Consider the following 16,712-nt stretch of genomic DNA (forward strand, 5'->3'; position numbering starts at 1 on the left):
TTCAGCAGTCTGCTTGTTTAAAATGATTCAACGCACTCTCCAAAAAATATTTTAGGAGTTGCAGAGATCTAGTGGTCAGGACGCAGTGTCACCACGTGAAATTCTCTGAAGATAAGAACCTCTGTGCTTTGTATAGAAGGAGCTGGTACTCCTGTTTGAACCCACTGGCCTTTTGTTCCATGGAACCCATCTTTTTTTTCTTTTCTTTTTATAAATTCAATTATGAATGAAAACTTTGCTCTCTGGCTCACCTGTTGATGGCACAGTGGAAACCGAACGTGCAGCGTGCAGATCGTGAGTCTATACAGCCACCGTGTGGTTACACACGGCACTGTCGCGGACATGAATGGCACATATTTGGAGTTGATGAAAGTGATTTGACAAGCAGCGGAAGCTCCGGTGCGCCTCGCGTAAAGCTTTCCGTGCGCTCCCCTCGTCGATTTTCACGGCGGCTGTCAGCTGGTATCAAAAATTCAGGGCGCAAGCAAAGTTCACCTCCAGCAGAGAGTGTGTGCGTCTCTCTCAGCGCGTGTGTACATTCATGTGTGCTCGGTCTGTCTGTCTAATAGACTGACCCCCCAGCACGCCGTTTAAAGGGAAGACAAGAGAGCTGAGTCAACGAATCACAAGGAGAAGGATGCAACAGTTGATGTGCGCCAGTTGCACAGTTTTCTTGTATTTGGAGACGGCCTGCACACACGGAGGATGGTGGCTGTGATTTGATCAGATGTTTTTGCTGCTTTGCTTTCAAACTCATCTGCCAGATAAAGCTAAAAGTTAAAGAGCAGATCCTACAGAGCGGTCACAGCCTGTCCTCTTATTGCCAGACTGGACATTTGGACTGAAATGCATTTGGAGGGACTTCATGCTCTGCTGGAATGGAGTTGAAGCGGGGGATTTCGGATGGTCTGCGGCGGTGATTAGCAGCGCAGTCTGCACCAATATGCATCGGATTCTGCAGAGGAGGCGAGTGCGCAGGCTGCGGGTCGTCTGGGCTTCTCTGGCCCTGGTGGCTCTGTCTCTGGCCGCATGCAGCGCGCTGTTTACGGCGTGGACTTTGCGACAGACGCGGGACCTGTCTCAGTCCTTCAAGATCCTGCAGGACCGACTCGAGCAGGTTTGTGTCATACTTTAGAAAAAGATCTTAATAATTCGAGCGTGCAGACAGCCCCTCTCCGTTTTTGCACCAACAATAATATTTACTCTCCTGCAACTTTTTTTTTTTTTTTTGGAAAGACCATCAAGTGTTTCTTATGTAACTTCTTTTGTGGCTGCGGTTACGGGAATCTTGGCTGGGGGCATATGGACAAATCCACACTTCACCCTCCCCCTTTTCTCTCGCCCCTCGCACGTAGACTACTTATTCTCTCGCACCATTTCTCTGCTTGGCACTTTTATTACTCGCCAATAAGCGCAGTCAAATTGTGCCGAGTTGTTGCTTATTTTTGTGTCCGCCTCCCCCGTTAACCACCTCCACCCCCATTCTCCCGGGTGGGGGGTCATGATTAATTACTCTGGTGCCAGTTGTGCTCCATTTTTTAAAAATCTAAATTTACTGGAAAGCCTCAGCTATTTGGCGTATGCCCGCTCACCCCACTGCCTCGAGTCTGCCGGGGACTCGAGGCGTGAAACGGGCTGCACGATAAAGCGTGGCAAGTGTAAATCATTTTCAGCCCGCACAAGCAAACGCTTCTAAATCTCCTGCAAAGTGCAGCTCTCCTAAACTTTTTTCCACTCTCCTTCTTTTTCTGTTTTGCACTTGCAGCAAATATCCGACACGAGATTGCATCACAGGACAAATAAATTTCCAAAAGGAGCCAGAATGGAAATTCTTTTTTTTTCTGTTTTTGAGTTCAGTGTATTTCACAAAACCAGATTGCAATGGTTTTTATATCAGGAGAAAGAAAAGGTGGGGGCAAGAAACCTGCGCATAACACAAATACCCCCCAAAATTGGACACGTGGAGTGTTGCTGGAGCCCTCCCCAAGGGGGCCCCTGTTCTGTCCATTTGACCGTTAGCCAACTTCTGATGAGAGCCAGTGAGTGAACGTCTGGAGGGTGCAGTGCAGCTCTCTCGGCCTGCTTTTCCACAGTAGCAGTAAATTTAAACATACTTCTTCCCCCCTCCTCTGGAGCAGCTTCTCCTCTTACTCGATTTAGGCCTCCTTCGGTCACCCAGTGGAGGCCCCCCCCCCAGCCACCTTCCAGTTGAGGGTTTAAATCCTGTCTGGCTTGACAAAATCGATTTCTTTCTTGTGGAAAAAAAATGACATGTGAAGAATTCGAAGTGCTGAAAACATGCATTAGGTGTCGCAACCAGTCGCTGAGGAAGTGGTAGATTTACAGCTAGAATGGCAGCAGAGTGGGTAGGATACTGCCAGAGACCAGTCTGCTGCTTATGTGGCTGGCAGGAAATAAAGGCTGTCTGTGACCGTGAGTGGGTTCTGTGCCAGAAAAAAAAAGTTATGCGAAAACTAACTGGCCGTTTGTTAATAGCTTGTTTTTTTTCTGTGTTTCAACAGGTCAACACACAGAGGAAGGCCATTGTTCAGCTGATCCTGGAGAAGAGAGAGCTGCTGGTGGGGCATCGAGTGAAGAGAGATGGTACTAGTGCTGTGATATACTGCTGATTTGGTATCGATCGCATACCAAGTAAATTCATGGCCGGTGTTTCAGATAGCAATACTTTTAACCTCTAAAGGCAGTTTACATAGGGGAGAGGAGTTTGTCATGATTTATGAGATGAATCATCAATTTGCAAATTCCTACCACATTTTAATGGTTAGTGATGAGTAGTTACTACAAGAAAACACACCTCTCAGCCTTTCATCTATTTTAAAAGTGTTGTTTTTGTAGACCTGGAGTCTAAATGTGTCCATCTCTAAAGCACATGAGCTTCTGTTGTTTAAATGTGCTGAAGTCTGTAAATAAAACAGACGTTAGGACATTTTTCACAGTAGATGTTTGATCATTTTTCTTTTCCAATAAAATACTTTAACACAATTCATTTGGCTACACACTGAACTTAGCAGGACAGTAAAACCAAACATTGGTCCTATCGCGCCAATACCAGCATTGGTATCGATGCTATCGATATTTGGCCCAATCCGCCCAACTCTAGATGGTACTGCGTCTCAAAAGCCTGCCAAAGCCTGACATTTTTCTTGCACTGCAGCACCACCGGCATGTATAAGACGTCCTGTCCTTTCAGCTCTCCAAATTGCCACAGACACAGTCTCCTTACCAACTGTTGTTTTTTTAGGAAGAACATTTAACGCAGAGCGCTGGCCAGTCTTGGCCCCACATGCCACTTTGGTCAGGTCTCGCGGGCCGCAGGCACTACCCGCTGCTAAAAGTTGACACAGGAAAAAGTAGGCAGCTGGAAGACTGTTTCAGAAATTACAGGTCTGACCAGAGCGGCCTCGAGTCCCAGAAAAAAAGCAGCTGGCGCGGGCGCTGGGGGCCTTGTTGCACGCTCTCGGGCAATGAAATTGATTTTTTTCCCCACCGCCAGAACACACGACTGACACAGCTATGATTTGTTGTGAAAGCGGTGATATTTGATGACCTATCATTGCTGTATTTATAGCCTCTGCTTGCGTCACCATCACGGGACTGCTTGATTGTCCACGTTTTGCCCGAGAGTGAACCCACACGAAGGCTTTTTAAAGGGGATTAGTGTCTAGATTTCACCAGTGTATCTGTATTGATATCCTCTAAGTGCTAGCTTATTGGTTTTAGTAACTAATATCTCATTAAACTGTCAGAAACTCATGGCTGTCAATGGAAAAAAAGAAGAAAAACGAGGGAATAAGAAGAGCAAACAGCTTTTTCCAGTCTTGCCTTTCAGCAGGACACTGCTGTTATGTTCTCCTCTGAAAAGACCGACAGCTTAAGTCGAGAAAATCTGGCCAGCCTGAGGGCTTTACGCTCGGCCATAGCAAATCCAAAGTCCACAGGGTCACCCACATGTGAGTTATTTTCACAGGGGCTCAATATTCCCGAATGATGGCGGTGGGGGGCGTTTGGCCGGTCTCATCCTGAAACATAAAGTGTGTAATTCACAGTTCATACACAGAGTTGTATCAGTGTTTGAAATCAGCTGGATTGCAAGGCAAAAAACCCTAAAAAAAAACCTATAGTGGGGAATAAGAGCAGGCGGTCATCAGCTCTGTGCTTTATTTATTGCAGTTATCTGAGCCTGTTCTCGGATGAAGCTGGCTGTTGCTTCACTCTGTTCTTAATCGACTCTTCTGGGTCACGCTGCAGCCAAAGACCCTCTTTGACTCTCCTGTTCCTGCACTTCATTTTTCTTGCTTAGCCTTTTAGTTCTTCAGCTTTGCCTTTTAATGCCTGTCCTTTTCTGCTTTATCAGTCACTTTCCCCCTGTCCATCTTGGGGGTTTTGTTGGTTTTCTAATTTTTTTTTACCCTTCCTTCCAATCAGACCTCTCCAGCCTCCTTCCTTCCATCCAATCTCTGTATTCAGTATTTTCTACATGACTGCGACCAACTGGCTCCAAGATTAGCTGCTAAAAGTGTGTGTGCGTGGTGGTGGTGGGGAGGCACGCACTTCTGACCGAAAATAATAGTTTGAGGAAATATTATTGAAGCACGTGAAAGGAAATCCTTTGCCCATCTGCTAACCCTGTTAGAGCCAGCAAGGTCTGGATCTGAATGGCACCAAATTAACGCGTCATGTTATTAGACAGATACAGATGGGGATGATTGCTTTGTCCAAATAAATTGTTAAGAAAAAAACCCCACAGACGTCATTTTTATGTGCATTCAGTCTCCTGTCCTGCCTCCCTTTCACAGAGAGGACGTCGAAAGCAGGGAGGAGTGGAAATGGAAGGAAAGCGGCGTCTCATTTTGAGAGTAAGTGGCTTGGCAGATCTCTCGTAGCTGTCTCGTGTAGCATCTGCTGAAGTGTTTTCAATCATATACCCCTATACGATTGCACTCATAAAATCTTAATTGACTTTCCCTTTTCCTTTTCTTTCAACATCGCTTTTGCTTTCCATCAGTAACCAAAGTCTCCTCTCAGCAAGGTAAGAGTCGTAAAAGTGAAGGACAGAGGTTAATCTTTGGATCTTTTGTCTCTGAGAGGAATGACCTGGGATGTGTGTGCATGTGTCTAACAGTGGGAGAAGGTGGGGTGATCAAGGGCTGGGAAGAGAGGACGCTGAATATGAGTAAAGCGGTGAGGTACAACAAGGAGCAGGGCACCTTCACCGTGGAGAAAGGAGGCGTCTACTTCCTGTTTTGCCAGGTGAGTTTCTGCTGGGAGCTATAGTTTATTTGGAGCTGCAAACTCTGCGTACAAGGTGTGGCTATTAAACAAGGAGTCTGGGCTTATCTAAGCTAACCCAGCATTAGTCTGGGACTGTCTGGCAGCCACACCTCTACCTTAAAGCTGAACCAGTCACAACTTTTCCATTAATAATGTCTCAAATGAATGCGTGCAGTATTAAAGGCAGCTCAGTGGTGTGCTTTGAACCCAGACAGAGCGCCTCTGAGTGGAGTTAGCATGTTTTCTCTTTACACAAAAGAAAAAAACACCAGGTTAGTTCTGCCTGTTTGTGTGTGATAAACTGTACAAAATCAAAATGGCTCCCAGTTGGCAGCTAGCTGATGTACACAGTGATATGCAAGCAAAGATGAAGTAAAGATCCAGATATTTCCCTCAGGTTCTGGTAGACTGTAAATAAAAGATGCCCACATCTTTTTTTTTAAAAAGTTCAATTTTCCACCAGTGTTAATTTCATTGTCCAGTAATTTCTCTCAACAACCTTTTTCATTGAGAGAAATTATTTTACTGACACGTCAGCGGATAGGAACGAGATGAAAATATTCTGGTGAGATGAGATCCAAAGACAACTAATTAAGTTGTAGAAAGGCAGAACGTGTTTGGCAGCGATCCAGTGGTTAGATGCTAACAATCGATCAGCCCTCGGGCAACGGTACAGCTTTTTCTTGGAAACAGAACTCAGAAATCTCCCTGTTTCTCATTGAAATGTGACAAAATGTTAGTGCTCTGGACAAAGAGAGGAGCAGACATATGGACACATTTCACATTTGATGTCAATAAAAGTAGGACACCAAACTACGCCACACTTCTATACGCTTCAACGCTTTAATATCACCTTTAGATTTAACATTTACTATAATTTATGAGAATTATGCGATTAAAACGTAAAGAATTTAGATGCTTAAATGATGACTAAAATGAAATCAAAATTTGCACTGGTTGCTGAAGAACATAATTGGACTGGAGCTGATCCGCTTGCGCTAACTAGCTTAGTTAGCAAGGTATGCCCACTGTTCAGTTTTAATATAAACCTTTCAAAGAAAATTTGGTTGCACAGTATTAATGTCCTCTACTTAAGGTTTTAAAATTCATAATGCGACTGTAAAACAATATTTTTGCAGTAATGTTACAAAACAAAAATCACTGGCTAATGAATTATAGCTCACAAGTTGTTAGCCAGCGAGCACACCTTGGCTAATCCTCCTTTCTGCTACGACAAACTTGCTATGACAAAGATTTACTTAAGTTTTTAATTCAAATGAGTGACTGAGTCCATAAACTCAACAGGAAAGTGTTTAAAGAGGTCAAGAAAGAGTCGTTTTCCCTTAAATGTATATAGGATTAGAAGTATTTTTGTAACTGTATCGCCCCCTGGTGACTATTAAAAAGAATACAGGCTAAGTTACTTCTACATTGGCTTCACTCTTTAAACCCTGAGGCTTTGTACTGTTTGCAGTTACAAATTAACCAGTATGAAATACAGCAAACTTTTAAATTATAACCAAATACAAAGTCAACATTGTGTAATGTATTTTTAGGGAATTTGGTTGTCCCTGAAAGTGAATATTTCCTGGAACAGGCAGCTCTGTTGAATTCCTTTTGTAACAAAATGATTAAGAAACCCACATTTGCAGTAAGAGGAGTACACTCTTACAGGAAACAAATCAAAAAAATCAAAGTCTTTGTCATCTGCTGGTGACTCATGACATAAATTCATCTTTTTTTTAATGAAGTAATTCATTATATGACTTCCCTATAATCTGACTTCTTCTTTTGAAACCACATACTGTGTCATACTTTGTGTTTGCGATGGGCACATCCATCTTTTATATACAGTCTATGTAAAAGACCAAAACAGAGTCAAAATCATAACGTTTTGTCCCAAAGGTATAAATGCAGCTTTAAATCACACACAAGTTGATTAGGTATCTTTATATTATTTCACATATTTCTATATTTTTTATCCTGCCATCAAAAAACAATTTCACACTATGGCTGGGTAATAATTTAAAGCAAAATTAAAGTAAACTGAAACAGTTTCATGGGATGGTTAAGACAAAGTTCAAACACTGAGGATTCTGAGAAAGATGAATCCAGCAGAAAACATCTTAAATAACACAGAGGTCCAAGATGAAGCATCACACCTATAAAAATACATTTCTTGCTTTTAGTCTGGTGAATTAGGCTCCAGCCCCCCGTGACTCTGAATTGGATAGGTGGAAGAAAATGGATAGATGGTTGGATAGTATGGTGAATTAAAAAAGTCTGCATGCAACGCTAGAAGCAAGCTTTATTTAGCTCTAGCAGTCATAGTGTAGACTTATGAATCATGTTTTTGGAGAGCTGGGTATCAGGTTTTGGGTAATCTCAAGTATCCAGGCCTTCCTCCTTGTCAGGCTGACAGAAGTCTGGAGAAAATCTAAGCAAAAGGAGAAAAAAAGAGAAAGAAAAAGTCATGAAATCCTGAGGCAGTGTGCTTAGGTTTCACATGAATACTCCAGAAACAAGTTCTCCCTCTGCTGACCTGTTCATGAGAGATCATCTTCTCTGTCCATTCAGGTGTTGTTCAACGAGCAGCAGTCTCAGTACGTGAAGCTGGACGTGGTGACCCTCGGCTCGAGGGTTCAGAAGCTGCAATGCATGGAAGGCTACGGGACAACCCCCTCTGCCGGGCCGCACCCTTTCCACTTCCTGAAGCCCTGCCAGGTGTCTGGCCTCCTGCGACTGGACAAAGGCACGGAGCTGCAGGCCATTACGGGCCCGTCCTTCAGACTCCACAGCGTAGGCAATCCCTCCGCCTCGCCTCACGTCTTTAGCATCTTTAAAGTTAACTGAAGCACACTGTGGAAACTTTTTGTTTTTGTTTTTTTTTTTTAACGAGTAAACAGACTCATCAGAGAACTAACTTGTTTTTGTGCGGACAAGATTGTTTTCTAAATGGTGAAACTGTCATAAGCGGTCGAGGCATCGCTTAATGCTACGGCTTCTTCCCAAAGACGTTAATTTGAAAGACAAACCCTGACATTTGGGGAAGCTGTTGTGGATTTTTTTTTTTCCTCTGGACTGCAGAGATGTTTTGGAACGCAGATTTTTGGAATAAAACCAAGGCCCGCAGTGAATGTCTGCCGAGGGAACAGATGTGATGGGAGCTGTTCTGTAGATAAAGGGCTTCATATAAAAAAGAAGAAGCAGAAGAAAATTCCTTGGATGTTCATCTTAGCCTGTGTATTACGCTATAAATTGTGCTTAAACTCTTTATAAGACTATGAGTAAAGCTGTGCATGCACCTTCCACTTCCACAGCTGAGAACACATCTGCACATCTACACGAGTTGTCATATATTTTATACAATGCAGCGTCAGTGTGTATGAAATCTTACAAATCAATTTTTTTCTGTTTATACTGATTTTATAATATCAATGCAAGCATTTTCTTTAAATACTTTGGATATATTTTACACACATTTTACATTTTATCAAGGAGGTGGTTTGGGCGGTGTTTTAAATACCATGGATGTGAATTTGTTATCTTTTGTAAGGTTATAATGATTGTTTGTATACTTTGTTGTGCAAGTTATACCGACCAAGCATAGAGCTTTAAATATAGCTTGTCCTTACTCCCTCTTCTTCACCTGATTGATGACCATTTTCCAAGAAATAACCTGATAAAACTGTTAATTATTCAGCCAAAATACAGATAAAGCTGTATTATAAATGAAGTTAATACATTTTCCTTTTTTTTCATCACGTTGGCAAAGTATAGACGCTTATGTAAGTTATTCACAAACAACTAACAGAAAGAAAATCACAAAAATGAAATGCACTGCCATGAAATTGGTACACGCTTTCATGCACCCCTGAGCGAATTCATAGAAAAACAGCCGTTTCCTGTAAGCCTCAGCTGGATGTTTTTGTTTTGCACTCATTGTTGTGGCTGATGATGGGTCTTTAATGGTCGACTGCGCATGTAGGCACGATCGGTTCATGTACATCAAACTCTGTGTTATCTTATTTGGCAGAAATCTATGCATTTTCTGTTCTTTATGATCATTTGGAAAGCTTTCATTAATCCAATTCTGGGTCACAGCAGTGCTGGAGCCTATCCCAGTTGCCATAGGGCGAGAGGTGAGATAAGTGGCCCCGAAAACACTAACAAAGAAATTGTATTTGCGTGACTAAAACCCAAGTTATCAACAGATAATCTTATTACACTTAGTGATTTCCTTTAAATCTGACTGAAACCTCTTAGAAGGAGATCCAAATACTTTGAGAAATCCTCTGTCATGGATATTCACACCTCTCAAAGGAACCTGCTCATGTTAGTAAAACATTTTCTACTTTTATTGAAGATGCTGCACCTGAACACGCGGAGCTTCACAAAGTCATCTCCAAGTTACAAAATAGATTATTAAACCCTTGTGCTAATCAGCCCTCTTAATGTGGTAAACAGTGTGCAATATTGGCGCTGCTGATTGCAGACCAGTGACGCCCAACCAGAGATTCTTGTATACCAGGATATAACTGCAGTTTCAGAGAGGTCACAGAAAGCCATTTTCTTACCAAGTCTGGCATTGTAGGAGTGCTGTGAGAGGAGATGCACACCTTGGACACCTCTCTCCACACAGAAAAGCCCCAGGCACGCTCTGATATCCTCGTGTTGGTGTTGTTCCTACATGATCATAATAACGCTGGCTCATGATCAGCATTGCACCCGACCAGTGACGTTGTCTGTGTTAGTTAACATTCAGTTAGCATTAGCCAAGAAGTTAGCTAAGTTAGCAAACCAAGATAAATAAACTAAATTTGGCTAACAGCAAAACTAACCTGATAATATGTTTATTATATTTTATAAATGAACAAAGAAAACACTTGAAATGCTGACCATTTGTTCTAGAAGACAGGTTTATATTAACAAAGGTAAGGTTTTACTTTTTTTCTCCATATTTTAAAGTTATGCGATCACAACAATGTGATTGGTCAGTTGCAATTTTGATACTGGACTGACATCATTATAATAATGCAGTGAGAACACCAACACAGGGATATCAGGCACACCAGCCTCCTGGCAGATTCAGACCCAGAGGTTTCTTGTTGTAAGGTAACAGTGCTAACCTCTGCACCACCATGCAAGTCCTAACTAATCTAATACATAAGTTAAATGCTAATAGGTTCAAAAAGTTAGCTGGTACTGAAACGAAGAGCCCACGAAAGTTTAAATCAAAAGGAAAGAAGCATCGGGACAAAGTTAAAACAAGAAAGAGCAGCGATGAGGCTGCTGCTAAGAGCTAAGCTAAAGGACCCACGACAGCAGAAATATGAACAAAAGCAACCACATATGTTACTTCACATTTATCAGTTATGTATTTTAACCAGTTAGTAAATGGTTAAAACAGATACCTAAAAGTAAGAAATAGTGAACTGAAAGTTCTGGATTCACAGTAGAGGGTAAATACCAATGGGCTATATTAGCTGTGAGTGTTAAATAGCTAAAATTAAGTATAAATTGAAAAGGAAATTAATGTCATTTATCCATTTATGCAATGGATAAATGACTTCATCACCCACAGAATGCTTTCATATTGTAGTATCAGGGTCAGATTTTAACAAACTGGCCCTAAAAATGGAGCCTTTATTGTATAAAATTATTTATAACAAAGGCAATCAGTGAAAGGGTTACCAGAGCTCATCTGGGCACTGTGGGTATGCATGGGTCTGACAAAAACGACTGAGAGTCATTGCTGTAGTCTGTCCTTTTACCCTTTTGTGGCTTCATTTTTATTACAGTGAATTTATAAAAGCCAGATATTAAATCAGTTGTGTGACACCGAAAGCAGAACTCTGCAGAAACATGGAAAAGATCCAACATCAATTTTCAAGGGAGTCGTTCCAGGTTAACCTCGGAAAAAAAAGAAAAGAAAAAAGAAAGTTCTGGTTATTTGGTGTCTGACTGCAAAAGAGAGGTGAATGGTGTCATACTGAAAGCTACATTTAAGAGTTTAGTTTAATTTCTAAAAGCTCTTAGTATTGGGTTTGTTTTACTTTTATATCCTTCTGGAAATATAACTCCTTCCATTCTCTCATACGCTGCTGGTTTCCGTAATATTCCTTGCTACAATGCAAACAGTGTGTATTTCTAGCCGTGGGTTTCTGCACTCCCACTCTTGTTTATAAGTAGTTTTTGTGGATGGACCACATTGGTTTCTCCTCAGCACTTTACTGCAGCGATCGCAGCGTTTTTAATTGGAACCAAACATTTATGTTTTCAAATGGAAAAAAACGTCCGATTCTGCAGTGCAGACGATATATCCTGTTTGATTTCCTCATCATTTTCCTCTTTCCTCTTTATGTCTCAGTCATCCCCCCTCCACATCCCTGTGCACCTCATACTTCCCTGTCAGCACCAATCAGACTACACACACACACACACACCCACACACACACACACCAACAACCCTCTAAATTTTCACTTCCTGAATCTGAACCTGAACCACATAGCTTAAAGTCTTTGAGGAAAAACATGCCTCGTCCCACCCCCGCCACCACAAACACACACACAACACACACACATGAACACTTCCCTGCCCCAATTCCTTTTTCTCTAAATGTCAAAGTTTATCGCCATCTCGGAAAATTCTGTAATGTTGTGAAGACGTTTTCTGTAAAATGATGATGTATGCATTGTCTAAACATTGTTAAGTTTCCACACACTTTGTTCACACTTTGAAATAAACCTTCCTTACTGTTTTTGAAAAGCTCAATTTTTTAAAGAAAGAGACTCAAAAATATGTTAATGGGAAGCATAAAACAGCTAACAAAGCATAAGCCAATTTAGAACCATTATCCTGCTCAGCCTTGAATATTGGAGAGGAGAATGACTCCATACATGATGGAAAATGGATATGTGAACACCTTGATCCAAAAGGAAGGGATTCCATGCTTCACGGGATGCCTGGAACACAGAGGAGTCCGAGGCCAGATGACACATGAAGCCAGGTCAAAGAAAAGCAATCTGACAGTAGTCTGGCTGGACTTGGCTGGACTTTGTAGACATTCCTCACAATCTCGTCAGAATAGCCATAAAGTATTACCAGATCCCAGACCGCATCAAGGGAATGATCTGCAGCTACCTGCGAGGGGTCAAGCTACGCTTCAAGACCAAAAACTACATCACCCAGTGGCAGCACCACGAGAAAACGATTGTCACTGGTTGTGCAGTCTCCCCCATCCTATCATCCTGGTATGAACCTCATAATGACAGTAGCGGAAAATGTAACCAGAGACTCTGTGAAGAACTGAAGCATCTGATAACCAGCGATAAAAGACTTCGTGGATGACCTTATAATCACAACATCTTCCAATGTGCATTCAAAATGGGTCCTAACTAAGCTTGATGAGGTGGCAACACAGACTACGATGACGATGACTAAGGGACAGCAGCAACATCCACAACACTGAAGAGAAAGCATAGGGGTGGTTGAAGACTACTGATAAATCTGGGCTCCTGGGGAAGTTTTAGACATGGCTGTACCAACGAGGCTTGCTTCCAAGGTTGATGTGGTTGGTCATAGCGTATGAAGTCCCACTTACAGTAGTGGAAGGAGTGGAATGAAAGATCATTGAGCACCTAAGAAACTGGCTCCAAGTTTTACTCCAGTCGGGCTCTACATCCGACCTGGGCAACTACAACTACTCTGTCATCTCTCATTGCAGAGTTCAAAGTGACAAATGCAGGGTTGCCTTCATCTTCAGAGATTCAATAGACAACAAGGTCAGAGAAGTAGGTTAAAAACTACATCAGGACAAGAGTGGAAGGACTCTAAATCACTGGTCCAAGAAAAAGGAATCTTTAATAGCCAACTTTATTTTAGCAGCCTGTACAGGATGACAAAGTCTGGGCATCACATGCTTCCAAAAGTCTGGAAAAGCTTAACTTAACAAAGAGGAAAACCATGATCGAGGCAGAAATGAGAAACATAGAGTAAAGAGCAGTCAAGCTTACCTCCCAGGGCTCCGGGGCAACATGGGTCCACCCCAAGAGGAAGGTGACTTGGTGTCATGGTCCAGGAGAGTAGCTGCATTTTTTCCACGTTTCTGAGTTCCACCTCTGGGCGGAGCCCTCATCCACACGCCTGTCATGCTCACCTGTCTGTGATCCGGGATAATCAGCCAACAGTGTTTAAGACCAGCGCATGCAACTTTTCTTCACCAGTTCGTCTTCTAATCTACGTTAGTATTAGGCCTCCTTTGCATCTTGTGATTTCTCTTGTTCATGCTAACTTATCCCGTTCTCCTTGTGTTTCTAGTAGCTTCTTGGATTCACCATACTCATCATTCGCACTTCTTTTCACTCACCCGGACTCTGGTCATCTCTGGAAACGCTAACCGCTGGTTCATAATCACAGGATCACCATTCCTCACTTGCCTGCCCTCCTGCCACTGGATTCCCGTTCACTGGACCATTCAGGTTGGATTCTGGACTCACTCTCATCTGTCTGGACACTCACCCGCCCAGTATTGCTTTTTCCTAGGCACCCTCCACTTGAAGGCAAAAGACCCTTGTGCAAGTTCCATGACGCACACAATTCCTGACCCTTGTTCGAGTTCCACGCACCACCCACAATTTGTGTTTAGTGTTTAGTAAATAAAATCCAGTTAAGTTTGATCCCATTGTCCTTTTCCGAGTCTGCATTTGGGCTCTTTGACACTTGGGTTGACTTCTGGAGCCATTCCACATCTGCACAGCAGGGGCATGAGAGATGACCTAATGTCCAAGTTCTACAGGGACCCTGGTACATATCTTATTAGGGTACATGTCTGCTCTTAACCAAGGCAGATACAAGTGGTGCCATGACCAAGTACTGGCTGTACTCCCAAACGTCCTAGAGCAAAAACCCATCCGTTCTTCTGTCCATCCAGCCATCTTCTTTTGTTTATCTGAAGTTGAGTCACAGTGGCAACAAGCTAGGCACAGAATTTCAGTCATCCTTTTCCTTAGCAGTATTTTTGTAGTTCCTCCTGGGGGGTCCAAAGACACTCAAGATGATATATATTGTGGATATACCCCAGATGCCAGAAAAAAAAAAATACAGTTTGTTGCACCTCACCATTAAATAGTAAACCATGTCAGTCGTTTTGCTTATGGACACCTTGTCATATAAAGTAAGTGAGCTTGTTGCTGGCATTACCTGTGAGTAGTTCAGCTCAGGATTAATTTTTCTTAGAAGTTTGTATTTTCACCAGTATGTCTCATTTTATTGTTTATTATTATTGTGTAGATGTGCTATTGTATTGTGGCATAGGTATACTTTCACTTTTGTTGCATATGTCATATTTAGATTAATGGAAACAAATAACCAATTGTTAACAGCAGGAAAGCAAATATTAAATTATTTGGGCAATTAATAAATATATTAATAAATTTTGGGCTTTCAAGATACTGATTACAAAGTGATGTACAGAAGAAAACTAAATACGTTAGACATCAGTACATCGACATAGGTAATTAAAATCAAATGTAAAAAGATGGGTTCCGACCACATGATTGACCACACTGATGAGCATTAAAAAACAAAAACATCTACAAGCCCAAGATTTAAATGTAAAAATGCACAAACAGTACAGAAGAGTATTCACCTGAGATGTAGAGCTATCTGCAGAGGGCTTCCCGGTGTGTACCTCATGGGAGCTGAAATCATCTCCAGACTCTCCTATTAGGGAGTACAAAGCTCCTATAACAGTAAACGCTCGTCTGTGAGCGGCAGCAGTCTGTTCTGAATAGCAGAGCAGGGTGACTCTTCACCTTTTAGTCATTGTGAATCACCAGTCATCTGCTTCTCAAGGTTGCTGTGCATGTGTGCGTGTGGGAGGCAGAGGGCCTCCGAAGGGGAGACACTGAATCAGCGCGGCGTCCTCAGGAGTTCCCGACTCTTGCAGCATCCACCATCAGAGCAGAGCGACTAAGATGATTGGGTGTTAGGTGGTATTCATACAAATTAAGTGATTGTGACTCTAGTATTTAAAAACTGAGAAGAAATAACAACCACATGTACATTTATGAGCTTTATAATGCAACTTGCTCACTTCACTGCCTTCCAGATGAAACTTAATATAGCTAATGTTTGCACATTTAGATACTGACTCTTTTATTTTTTCTACTCGATGAAAAAATAAGACTTAGTGATTTTTTTTTTTCACTGATTCCATTCAAAATACTGCATTAACGAAAATATTGTGATGCTATTTTATATGTTAGTATCTCTCTTTCTCTAAAATATACCAATGTAATAAAGCCAATTATTTTGACTAGTTTTGCTTGCTGCGTGAAAAGACTGAAGGTTTACAGCTCCATGAGGCTGAATACTGTAGATAAATGGCTTACTGCACTATCAAGCTAGGTCCCTGTTGGAGTGGCATCTCCAGGAGTTTGTAGTCTAGCAGAAAGAAGCCAACTTCATCATCTTAGACTGCAGACAGCAAAAATCTTTATTCTGCTTTTTGAAATAATTTCTGTGAGATGGAAGCCACTCCAGTCTAAAGTAGCATTGCGGAAACTGGTACTGGTCCACATAATAGTACTCTAAGCTCACTGATGCCACAGGGCAGAACAAAGAGTACAATTATGAGACAACAATAGTCTGAGTTCGCCCATGAGAGTAGAGGACCACTGGAGAGGCTGAATTGTATTAAGAGGACCAAAATTCACTGATCTGAAACACAAGATGAGACAGGACAATTGCAACACCTTCATATTCACGTTGATGTGCTGTTGCACAACCAGTTTCTGCCAAGTTTTAGCTGTCAGTCAGATAGGCTTACATGTCCTCACATATACTTTGGTCTCCAGAGGAGTTCATGATTGACTCGGTGATTGCAAGGTGCCCAGGGACTGTGTCTGCAAAGAAAGGCCAGACTGTCACCTCTCTACCACCGTGCTGACAGTTTGTGCTGCTATGCTGTGTTTGATTTTCTCCAAGCACTGTGCATTAAGCCAAACATCTGCACTTTGGTCTTGTCTGTTCATTGTTCACATTGTTCCAGAAGTTCAGATGTAACTTTATTACGAAAGAGTATTAGGGCCACATTTAGCAAAAAACAAAGATTGTTTTCAGAATAAAATGAAAATTTAAAGAAAACAGTCAACATGTGGAGGTTACAGGTGTTCAAGTCAAACTTTCACGGTTGCTATCCCCTCTACATAAGCCCTTCGTGTTGGCGAGTTAGTGAAATTGTACTTAAGAATCAATTTTAGTTATAAGGAAATGATTTGTCTTTTAGCACATCGACACATTGTGGTCATAGGTTGAAAACATGGTGCAGAAAGCTGCATCTGGTCAGAACGACCCCCCCCCCAAAATAAAAAGCAGACAAACTTGAAAGAGTTGGCCGGATTTGTACAAAATGAAA

At 41.9% G+C, this 16,712-nt stretch overlaps 1 protein-coding gene and 1 long non-coding RNA gene across 2 annotated transcripts; one reads left to right on the plus strand and one right to left on the minus strand.

The window, feature by feature from the left end:
- The first annotated feature begins 473 nt into the window (after positions 1-473).
- On the plus strand, positions 474-11,874 carry tnfsf12 (TNF superfamily member 12). The gene is made up of 6 exons (XM_031749381.2): positions 474-1,117; positions 2,523-2,604; positions 4,818-4,877; positions 5,027-5,050; positions 5,144-5,271; positions 7,870-11,874. Exons 1-6 carry the CDS (start codon positions 866-868, stop codon positions 8,143-8,145), a joined length of 822 nt encoding a protein of 273 aa, XP_031605241.2. The 5' UTR covers positions 474-865; the 3' UTR covers positions 8,146-11,874.
- LOC120439019 lies at positions 8,174-15,067 on the minus strand. Its single transcript, XR_005612325.1, has 2 exons — positions 14,943-15,067; positions 8,174-14,324 (listed from the first exon to the last, which is right to left on the minus strand). It is a non-coding gene; the product is annotated as an uncharacterized LOC120439019 (long non-coding RNA).
- Positions 15,068-16,712: the final 1,645 nt, after the last annotated feature.

The sequence above is a fragment of the Oreochromis aureus genome, linkage group 3 (genome assembly GCF_013358895.1).
Source record: "Oreochromis aureus strain Israel breed Guangdong linkage group 3, ZZ_aureus, whole genome shotgun sequence".
Lineage (NCBI taxonomy): Eukaryota > Metazoa > Chordata > Actinopteri > Cichliformes > Cichlidae > Oreochromis > Oreochromis aureus.